At 43.8% G+C, this 12058-nt stretch overlaps 1 protein-coding gene across 1 annotated transcript in view; it reads left to right on the plus strand.

Moving 5' to 3' along the window:
* Nucleotides 1–12058, plus strand: part of gli3 (GLI family zinc finger 3) — a 97855-nt gene that overhangs the window by 16325 nt on the left and 69472 nt on the right. Inside the window, exon 2 of the mRNA XM_085419033.1 lies at nucleotides 951–1124. Coding sequence (XP_085275159.1) covers nucleotides 992–1124 — 133 coding nt within the window. The 5' untranslated portion in view covers nucleotides 951–991. The remainder of the gene's footprint in view (nucleotides 1–950; nucleotides 1125–12058) is intronic.

A 12058-nucleotide genomic window follows, 5' to 3' on the forward strand; every position in this document is an offset into this window, starting at 1 on the left:
ATGCGTGTTTACAGAGAGGAGGACAATTAAATAGTACAGTTGGGTAATTAGCTGCTCTTTATTGTAAAGAAAATCAGTCAGACTAAATATTTCCAGTAATTATCCAAGAATTACGGGGTCTAAGTAAAGGCTTTGTAACGGACCAAATGAAACTGTCCTATACTTTGTGTAAATGAGTGGTTGTGGTGTATCACCATGTTGTCTCCATAATCAGAGACCTCCATGACCTAGATACAGTTGAGCTTGTAGACAGCCTCTGAGGTGCTGAACTGAGCAGCATGTCTGCTAGACTGTTGGCTGAACCCCTTCTAAACCCACAGACAGTATTAACTTGAACCACCTTTATTCTTTGAAAGAAAAATTGCCCGGCACCATGATATTCCCAAAAGGGCCTTCAAACAACCCTTGTTTTTTCAGGACTGTGAATGTTTCTCTCTCTGTGGTATCCCCTTAAGGTTTCTCCTTTCTCTTTGGAAAGACTGCTAGAGTGGGATTATCAGTATATCCACAAGCTGCCTTTACTTCTATTCTGAGATATAAAACCTAGTCGGGATGTCCTGCCGCACTCTGTTTATAGAGTTGTTGTGTTTTTGACAAGATGTCAGAAGTTTAGCGTGACAGCTGAAAACAGTCGCACTAAATTTTGGTTTTGGATATTTAACCGCAGTTAGCGAGGAAGGAAATCAGGCCCCTGACAAGCAGATCAGAGCCCAGCAGGTTTGAGTTAAAATAAATCAGTGTGAGCTCCTGGATTGACCCTCAGTGTGCTCTGGGCACCATGAAAAGGGAGGACTGGATCTGAAGTTTTCCTCACAGGGTTCACAGTCTATTTCTGAAGCATTCTACAGATAACATTAGAAAAAGTAAACTTATTGCTAACTTATTAATCTTCTAAATATAAACTTAATCTTTGCATTCACCGGGTTTATCTTCTGTTTTTTCTCCATTAGTTATCCCGTCTCCATGAGGTCTTGAGGAATGAACAATCGTCATGGAAACCCAGTCCCAGGCCAGTTCAGCAGCTGAGAAGAAGAAGAGGGTGGAGACCATCGTGGCTACCAAGGGCTCATTAGCACGAAGTGACATCAGTGAGAAAGCAGTGGCCTCCAGCACCACCTCAAACGGTACAAGTCACCTCTAACTGAGCTGCAGTAATTTATGCCAATAACCTTTTGATCTTTCGTAATATAGCCACAAGCCGCCCCATTAGTCAGATTACTCTTTGAGTAATAAAAGTCCACAATTGAAGGAATGCAATGCACACAACTTATATTAAGGTGTTGTTTTTTCAGCTGGGACGACTGAAAATAAAAAGTGCATTCAGGTTAACCAGATCAGATAACAAATGCTATCCTAATGTGTGCATGAACATACTACTGAATGAAAATTTCCTATCCATTTTCATGTTTTATTTTGCTGGAGTCACAAAAGCTTTTGTTATTCAGCATTTTTTGGTCAGATGAATTTCAGACCTCTGTGAGTTTGGTTACAATATGTCACTTCCTGGCTGAAAAATTAAGTGCCAAAGCCTGCAGTTCCAAAAATAGCCACCAGCTCCAAACTGTAACTGGTTTACAGTTGTCTTAGACTTACAAGACCGGGTTTTACAGCAGAAATATGGATATGTACTTGGGAAAAGAGAAATTTGGTTCTCAATAATAAATTTGATGCCCCGGTAAAGGTAAAAAAACAAAACAAACAACCCCAAAATGATTGATGAACTTAAATATAAACTTCCTTATTAAGAAGTCATTTAAGTCATAGGCATAGTGTGGCAGTGCATATACTTAAAATGGACTGCTGCTGACAGGCAGCCTCATTACATACACTACACTTAAAGAAACAAGAACCTCTGAATGTTTGTATCAAAAGGTACTGCAAGCGTTGGGTTTGGTTCTAATTGTGTCACGGCCTAACATTTTGAATACTTATACTGGGATTATGCTTTCCGCATCCACAAGTTCACTAGGATCCAATAGGATCCACTTGGGTCTGCATGATGTACATTTCATCATCAGATAGTTAGCATGAGGGTCTGTGAAGATGTCTGTTTTTTATGACTTTGCAGACTTGTCAGCAAAATTTACATTACAATGCATGCGCCGCAGGAAGTGAAGTGCTACAGGAATGATGTTTTAAGGCTGTAAAACCCCTCACTACACACTTTATAAACTTTTCTCAGACAGGCATGAACATTTTCACGCTTTTCTCTCTTGTTTAAATACTCTCAAAGTTCAAACCTTCGTAGAAAAAAAGGTCCAGTATTATAGTCTGAAACCAAAGGCACCCGCAGCTGCCTTTGACGGTGCAAAACCTTTGGATGACTTTTGTTTTCACTCCCATATTTGATTTCTTTACCACTTTCCCGCTAGGCCACTATGTAACCGCTACCTGTCTGCTAGTCATAAATGAAGCTACTTGTACTAACAGGCCAACAAAGTAGTCAGTGTTCCAGTTTTTATGCATGTATTTTATTTGTATCTAACTTAGCATTAGTTAGCAGGTATCTGTTTCTGTGTGATGCATCCTTTCAGGCAATGGATGCACTTTGCTAACAAGCTAGCTTGTACTAGCTAATAACAAAGACATACGATGACATATTGGTCCATGAAATCACAACAATGACTGCTGCAAGGTCACAATAAAGTCCACAAAGGGTGACGTGATGGTGTCTACATCCATCTTCTATCTACAGTCTATATGTATCAGCGACCATCACTCAACATGTTCGAGCTGTAGGGCCACTGAACTAACCGGCAGTCCAACGAGTATTATAGGACTTAAACGACCATCTAAAGATTTAGACACCCACTGTTTTTTTGACATAACTCTTTCTTTATTTTCATGGCTAACAGTGAGTCAAATACAATGCTCACTGGTAGCAACTTTGACATGTTTACTTAGCAATGTCTTTAACACTTGCTATTAAAAGCTGCACGGAGCTTGCGCTTAATTAAGCTTGTCGTCATTCAGCCTTTCATTCCCAGTTCTGAGCCTTGGAGTAGAAATATTAGACTTTTTCTTTTGTTCAAATGAAAGTCATAACAAAATTGGAGCTGAGATCACCATGGCCTAAGCTGCAGCTGCGCTCATTAGCAGTGAGAGGATTTGGAAGGTTTTTGGGGGTATGGAGATTTGACTCTCGGAGGCAGAGCTGGTGGCCTGATAGAGTGTTTTGTGACTTCCTCTTCATTCTGCTGATGTCAAACATGATCATTCCAAGTGTGAACGGAAGACAAACAGTCTAGGAAGGGGTAAATAAGTCGCTGTGACTTGCTCTCCATATGGAAGTTATCACAGGAAGTAGGTAAGCTAATGCATCCTGAAGCATCTTGGGAACACTCTCACTCTTACTCATTCCCAGATGGCTGGCTCTGTTTCATTCATTAAAGGGACAGTAAGAAAAAGTTTACTACGGAAAAAGCATGGCTGTAATTTGGAACCGTGATTGTGGATTTTTCTTAGTAATGTGCTGATAATTACAGCTCTAAACGGCGCAAGCTTTGTCTTAAAAATCTCCCGTTTGCCACGTCACAGGGCGTGCTACGACTTTGCACTCCCTAAAATACAGTAGTCCCATAACTCACTTGACGAGGGGAGGGATGATACTTATCTGTAGAGAAAGGTCCCTTTTAGATCTCAATCTCTCTCTTTGAATCATAAGATAGCTTACACATTCTTTGTGTGGTTATAATTACAGCACATTCCCCATTCGGCCCCAGAACTCATAACCTCTTATCAGGTGTAACCCTACACTCGCCTCAACTTTAACCCTCGTAGCCCCTGCCCCAATGCATCCATCCAAACAAAAGGTAATTGTGAGCAGCTGTGGAACCCCAGTGACTGGTTCATCTTATGAAGGGCCGGCAAAATATTTCCCCCCGTCAGGCAGAGTAGCGGCCCCTGATCTCAGCACAGCAGAAACCCCCACGGAGTGCCTGGCAATAGCGTGCTATGATAAGTTGTGAAAAGTGGAAAACAATTAGGGAGGGCAGGTGGACTGGTTAGTGCGCATGTTTCCAAAGATATCTCTGCTACCAGGAAGCACAGACGTCTTCTGTGACCGTGAATCAGCTCGGAAACGGGTATTGATCTGATCAGAGCTTATTAGTGATGATAACCTTAAGCTGCAAAATCCTCCCTTCGTGTGCACTGCAGCGATAATTCCCAACTTAAGCATTCCTTGCTCCTTTGCTCTCTTCTCCATAGTTGGGTTTGTCCGGGATGAACAGGCCCCGGAGTAATTATTGAGTCTTGGTAGAGCGTTCCCACATGGTTAGCTAAATGGTGGCTTCATCCTGTGTACCATTCATCTCTGTGTCCCCTCCTTTTAGCAGTGACAGCTCAAAAGAGCCGACTGTGCCACAACAATGCTGTGATTGGTGCTCTTTAGGAGGGGTTTGGAGATGAGGGGGGGTGGGGATGAAGGGGGGTGGGGGGTGGGGGTGTCTCTCCCTGCCAATCCTCATCATTCAGCAGGCAGGTGGACCACAAAGTCCCTTGATTCTTTTGTTAGGTCCTACGATTAAAAAAAAGATGTCCATGCTCCTTGGTTGGATAAATCCTGTCGTCATGGGATAATTTGCTAATAAAAAAAATAAAATAAATAACAGGGTGGGGGAGCTAAAGGACTGGTTATTTGCAAAGGAGAAAAAGAATAGTAAAAGTTTCTGGTTGGTTGGACGTTTATGATATGAGTGCTGCCGATCCAGGGAAGGAGAGGGAGCGAGTGTAAATAATAGGATGGGAATTGAAAAAGCGGGCTCAGTTTAGAAGATTGTCAGTGAACGCCGCTTCGACTGCAGAGCCTCTGCAAAGCATGTTATTAAGTGGGCGAGTTGGGATGCTTTAATGGGCGTGCTTAAAAGGGTGAGAGAGTGAGGGTCTCAGAAGGCAAACAAGTTAAGCCTTAAAGGGCAACAAATGTTAGGCTTTCGTGTAGGTTACTGCAGAAATCCCCAAGCAAATGGAGAGCGTGGCTAAAGTGTTTAAAGAAGAAAAGGAGCACTTGACTACACTGAAAAAAAAGGAAAAAAATCTTGAGATGGGCAGACAAGGTTGAATGATACAGAGAGATGGGTGAGGAGGGGGGGTGATAGAGGAAGAGTGAGGGGCCTCCTTCTTTTTAGGCAGCCATTTAAATGATCAACAGTAAATAGAGGGGAATGTCATCTGACAGAAATAAAGTTCCCGTTAACAGCAGGGATGGAAAGTAATTTACAGATACGCTGTCCCCGCCATCTTTGTGCCTCCCAGATAAGGTTTCATTTCAGAAACGGATAGGAGACATTTTCACTTACGGGCCCCCATTCTGGGACACCTGTGATAACAGCTTGTGGACCCCTAATTGAAAATGGGTTTCAAAATGGATTTTCACTTTTCTTCCTCCCTCTTCTCCCCCCTCTCCATTTGCTCCCTCCCTCATGACTAACCCCCTCCTCCCTCCATCCCCACGAACACCCAGCCCCCCTTTTTTTTCTTTCCTTGGCGTTCCCTTGTCGTTGGCAGAGGGAGGCAATATTGGAAGGACAGGGAGGGAGGGAGGCTTGAAATGGAGCACTGGGAGCGGATCATCCCTCAGCCCTTGTCACAGCTATGACAGCCGCATGATCCGTCTTATTAATGAAATCATTGATCACTTGATGGGACTCATAATCAACTGTTTCTCCACTGTGTCCTGCCCCATCTCCTCCCCCTCCTCCTCCCTCCTCATGCTGTCACCTCTGCTTTCCACTTTTTTGTCCCTGCTGCTTATCCCCCCCCCCCCCCCCCCCACACACACACACACACACACAAACTCACACACACACACAAAAAGAACAATACCTACCATAAAGGAAAGTTATTCATGAATGCATAAATTTAATAGGAACACTCAAACACAGCCTGACTATAACTGTTATCAGATGACTCAGCATAATGAGGAGATCTAACGGGAGGATTGATTCCTTAAATATTTTAAGTGCTGTTTTCTTGAACTGTTGTTTTTTTTTCTTTTCCTAAAAGGTGATCTGTGTCATCTGTATTTGTGCTATATGTTTTTTTTATGGGGACCAAAGAGGAAGGCAGGGGCCTCTTCATGTTATCCTGCTGGGGGCTCTGCCTGTGGGAGCTAATGAGAAAGAACTGATGGAGGGATAAGGGACCTCATGGGAGCGCTGCCTGGCCCGTGGGTCAAACAGCACAATGGAGGAGGCGTTATAGACCCTGACATGCAGCCCCACACAGGAAAAGTGGCTTTAAGTGTCAAACGACCGCTGTATGCTACATGCATAATACATAGAAATGCATTATGCATTATGCAGGGATAGCTCAGTAGGTAAAGTGGTCGCCCCATGATCGGAAGGTCGGCGGTTCAAATCCACTTAACGGCTACCCTGAGGTACCCCTGAGCAAGGTACCGTCCCTACACACTGCTCCCCGGGCGCCTGCTTAGTGGGCTGCCCACTGCTTCACTGAGTGAATGGGTCAAATGCAGAGAAAAACAAGTAATTTCCCCATGGGGATCAATAAAGTATCCATTATTATTATTATTATAAAAACACATTGTGTTAGAATTAGAAGGTATACATAGAAGGTGACAAAATGTAACCATAGCATGCTCTTTTATGATAGTACATTATGAGCTTTCAAAGATAAATATTGAAGCTACCTGTAGAATTGTAAAATCACCATGTGCACACGAGGCGGATGTGCTTTGCCTTCACTGGTGAGCCATAGCCATTTCATGGACTTCTGCACTGAAGGCAATTTCCTGCAGCAGCAGGAGGACAGACTTTGGCAGAGCCACCTCACAGGGGCCTGAGGCGCAGGATTAGCTTAGCCTCGCTGCTACTCAGGGCGGAGGGGAACCTCAGCAGCCCAACCCACTCCAGCGTTGCCTGGCCTCTCTCGTCTGGCACACTTCTGCCTGCCCAGATCTGCCTGCTGGGGCTTCGCTGCTCCCTCACTGCTGGAGGATGCATATAAGCCGCCGCCTCAAGACTTCTGAACACTGCAGTGGTGCCACCACAATTTAGCTGTAGTGGAATTGCATCTTCTTTTTTTTTTTCCACTTAGTGCTACTTGTTGTAGATAGAACAAAAATCAACTTAATTACAATGTAGATCTTCTTTTTGTGCTAGCCAGCTGTTACAACAACACTGGACTTAATATAGCAACTGCTGAGATCCACCACAAAGACAAGAGACAGGGCAAAAAACAAAAACAGGAAATGATAATCAATAGAAGCATCTCTGAATAAGCCACATGTTTTTACCGATTTGCAAAGGAAACTGAGTGAATGCACAGCAATAGTCTAAACCAGGAAGTCTGCAAACCGTATTAGATAAGGTTACCCCTTTTCCTTATCTTCGAGTAAGTTTGGCAATCTCAGCTTTTGTTAAAAATCTCAGTATTGTTTTTAACGTTAATGTTGTCTTTCAGCAATGATGCTGAATTCTGTGGGGTATTTTTTTATGTGTGTGTATCTTTAGATACTAAAACAAATTGTAGTTAAATGATTTCGAATTCATGGCATGCATACATCTCAAGTCTTAGATTTTTAATATGTTGTTAGAGTTCGTGTCACAGCGGCTCCTTAAAAAAACAAAAACAAACCCGAGGTCATTTTTACCAGAAAGGCCCAGGGGTCAAAGGTCATGCAAGTCTAAACCAATGACCAGCCGTTTAATGACAGATCAGCTTGTCTCATGAGAGAGGATTGGTGCGTATTGACCAGCTTCAATCTGCTGTATCTAAGGTCCTGCTGGCTCCTGCTGCTCCCCTCAGAGTGCGAGGCCGGCGGCCTCGTAAACCCGTAAACCCATAAACCAATAAAGTGGGGAAACAGTAGTTGATTATTCTACCATTCTGCCCATTTGTCGGGAGGCATCAGTGGCCTCCCACCTGCCAGGAGGAACAAAGCAGGAGTGTCACGACCCGACCGGGAGGATTTATTGTGGCGTGTTTTTCTCTGTTTGGTTTGTTTGCTCTCTTCTCTTTGGATGAAGGGGCAACTAGTGGCCTTGCCACCAGGGTTGGATTTTATATAAAAGAAAAATAGGCTTCGATATTGTCTGTATAGTTTGATTTTATTTACAAAGATGTATTTATTATGCACAGTGAAACATTTTCAGAAATAATACCAGCTAGTTGGCTTATGAATAACCTGTGGATTCTTTGTTTTCTGCAAAATAAATACATAAATAAGCCAAAAAATATAAAATTATTAATATATTATAGAGTTGTGAAATCATATGTTATGTGCACAAAGAGCTAGAGTCAGTTTTTTTTAAATATATTTTATATTCTTTACCTTTGTGAGGTACTTACTGCCTTTTATAATTAGCTTTTTGCATGAAAGATATTTCCAGGCCATTTGCTGCTCTGCGCTCTAAACTCACTGGATTAAATCAAGACATGCTTTCAGATTTGAGAGCGCAAAAGGCTCTGTACTCCCTAATCTCTCTCCCCTGACCTCTACACCCTCTGGGCCTTGACTCTCACCCTTCCCTGTGCTTTCCCTCCCCTTTCTCTGCCCAACTCTCTCCCTTCCAGTGCGAAAGAGGAGCTAGGATCAAAGGCCATAAACCATGGCAGTGATTTCTGGTGATTGATTAGAAGCAGAGGTTGAGAAGCAGCAACTCTCTCCCCTCAGTTCTTCCCACCCTCCGGTGCTGTGCACGTATTCTCCCAGGGCTCTGGTAAATAGCTCAGGCTTTAAGTGTGAAAAGAGTTGCCACGATTGGCAGACAGAACCCAGAGAACACATCCGTGCTGAAGCGGCTTGGCCAGTTTTTCTGCCTTTTCTTTCTGGACGGCAGAGGGGGTGTCAGTTGATAAGAACCATTTGTTGTCTTGCTCGGATCTGGGGAGGGACAGTGTAATCCCTTCGCCCTGGTCTGTTCGCAGACCTGGAGGAAAAGAGCAGAGGAGAGGAGGAGGAATTGATTTTCAGAGTGAGGGCATGCGGAGAATTGAACTCAGATGTGTAGCACAGACAGGGTTTGAAAGAAGCTTTCTACTTGCGGGGAAACAAACGTCTGTAGCTTACAGCAGAGGAGGTCGTGCAATTTGAACTTGAGCAAGTCCTTCTAATGTTAATCAATTGCATAGCTGTCTTTCACCATTCCCGCCTCCCGCCCGCTCTGCCTCCCTCCCCTATCCCGCGCACAACTCAGCCCGGAGGCCTCTTGACAAGCAAGTGGTCCTGTAAAGGCATTTTAATAGGCCACGGTCATTCAGTGGCATGGAGATGAATGCTTGAACCAGATCTCCAGCATGCGTGCTTTTGCACAGACACAAATACACTTGGATCTTCCAGTCTTTGCTACCCTGCATGATCTCACCTGGAGCTGTGAGTCTAATGATGTTCAGAGTGTGGGCCTTGCAGCGACAGCTCCGGTCCCGGGGAGATGTGTCTCATGTCAGACTTTGCGCCAGACAGACTCCAATGAGGAAGAAGGGGGGGAGGTGGTTGTGGTGGTGGTGGTGGGGTGGGTGTTCTGCATTGCAGCTGGAGCGAGGCCAAAACTAAAAGTGCAATTCTCTGATGGTTTTGTCTCTCCTCTGTGGTATTTACGCAGTGATTGAGCACATTTTTGGGTGTCATGGAGTATCTCATTATGCCCTTAAAAGCTTTTTGTCCGTCCACATGCTCTAAGATATGTACACACGCGTTGCAGACTGTGGAAACTCAGTCATGCGTACTTGCAGACACCCTCGTTTTCTCTCACTTTTCTCAGCGGCACCAAAACTGTACATGCACATTTGGTGCAGCTGGAGGATGGGGCCGTCGTTATTAACTGTTTGGCGACCTCATGACTTCATCTTCGGTGCTGTCAGAGGCGGCCCACATTATGTCTCTGCTCGGCTCAATGGGCTCTTTGTTCTGGCTTGGCTCTGGAGGAGCTCAGCATGGGGCTGCGTGAGTCCAACAGTCCCACTGCGGCCCAAAGGGGAGAGGGAGAAGGATGGAGGTGCTGGGAGGTAGTGGATGAAGAGAGGCAGAAAATGCAAGGGGAAAGGGATGAGAGGAGATGGAGGAAGACTGAGAAGATTTGGGGAAGACATGGGAACAGGAAGTAGGCTTGGAGTGTGAGCTGAAGGCCAGGAGTGAGTGAAAATGCACTGAAGGAGTTGGGGCGTTGAGAGGGAAAATTGGGGGACTTAAGGATGGAGAAGAAAAAGAAAAGCAACAGCCTACAGGTGAATCCTGTGGTAGCCTTAAGCATTTTAAGTCAGCTTTACCTCATCACACCAATTCATTCCAGTTCGAGCAGCGGTTTATGATGGCAATGTGTCACATGAGCTCCAACGGCCGAGTGTGGGATTAATGTAAAAGTAATGCAGAGATTAGAGAAGGAGGATTCCAGTGGTGGGAATGACAGGAGAGGTCATACATGAGAGGAGCTTATTACTGAGCAGGGACATCCACAGGAAGGGGAGATGCAGGGGGGAATAGTCGGGGAAATGGGAAGTGAGGTAAATGGACGCAGTGTAGACGGAGGAGATTTGATGAGGAAAAAACGAGGAGTGAAAAGGTCGAGAAAACAAACACAAGGACAGACTGCAATACATCTGGTCAAATAGAAGAATGTGGAACGGTACAGGGAATGGTAAAGGCTTCGATTTATAGATTTTAGGATATTTTTTAAACAAATATATATGCATTTGATAGGTGATGCTAAATCTGGGTCAGTTATCAGTCTGACATCATAGTTTCATTTTAAGAAAAGCTAAGTATCCATTAAAAAGTTTATTTTTGTAACAATGTGGCCAAAGATGCTTGCTCCACTTTTCACATTTTAAGTATTTGTATTTGCATCCCCTTCATCGTCCTCAAAAAACAAACCTGACTTGCTCCATGAGAAGTGAGTCCTTCACATATAAATATTAAAGTTTTGGTGCTCTAAATATTACTGCAGCTAAACTTGGCAGATGGTCCTTTGGAGCAGATTTATTCATATTGCATATTTCTCTAGAACAAGTAACAATACAATTTTTCCACAATGTCTCAGTTCACCCACAACATTGCTTTGACTGTACTCGTCTGAAGTGGATTTAAATTTTAAAGTTGTGGACTTTAAAATTATGGTTTTTGTGTTTGTACATGTCACTCAAGAGTGACATGTACAAACAATCTTTAACTTCCAGGATCCTCTCAGATAAACATTCCCTATACTCCATACTACACTTTACGTTAAACGAGCATATAGCCCCTCAGTCATACTTTACGCATCCTGTCTGATCTAACCTGTGACATATGAGACAATTTCTCCAGCAGCTAGTCCCATAAATTGTCCACACCTGCAAGTTTCACTGTGTATTGTGCTTTCTCTCGCATTACAGAGGCATTTATCTAATCACATAGAAATCTTGTGCTTTTTCATTTCCTCGCTCACCTCCAACCTTCAGCCCCTTCCCAACAGACAGTGGTTAAGTCTGTTTGGCCAACATGGCAGATCCTCTAATCTGCAGGGCTTTCCCTGCCTGCAGCAGACACTATAATGAAGTTGTCCACATCTCACCTTTATTTTGAGAAGGAGAGGGCTAAACTACCCTCTGTTATTAAGCCGGCACTCCCGCTGATATCACACATTGGGGGCAGGTGAGGGTCAGGTCTTCTGTAGGAAATGTGGCCTGACTATTAAGCGTCATAAAATGACAGCATGTTGGAAAATCTTTATGAAGTGAACTGTTAGCTGCTCAGTCTTGACGATTAAACTGGAAAATGGGCCAATGTTATTTTAGATAATTAGAGTTGCAAAAGTAAAGTGTTGATTCACTTTTTTGAAGCCAGGGTGGATTAACGTGCGTGCCAAAGAACAGCCCCTCATTGTGGGAGCACAGTGAAGTGAGTCTGTTGAGTTGTTTTATTTTTATGGCATTTGGCTTGTAGTTTGGAATTCTGATTGTCATGGTCTCTGAAAAAAAAAGACCTTTGCGTTTAAATGTGATGGGTTAGAAACTGTAAGCATTACCAGCTGCAGCATCAAAGCTGCAGGCATGCTGTTCGTTTAACCCAGATCCGTCACACTCACATGTAGCCCCCGATTCAACCTGTAATGTAGACATT

This window comes from Rhamphochromis longiceps, linkage group LG9 (genome assembly GCF_057381845.1).
Source record: "Rhamphochromis longiceps isolate RC_006_pf linkage group LG9, R_longiceps_female_GT1.1, whole genome shotgun sequence".
Taxonomy (NCBI): Eukaryota; Metazoa; Chordata; class Actinopteri; order Cichliformes; family Cichlidae; genus Rhamphochromis; species Rhamphochromis longiceps.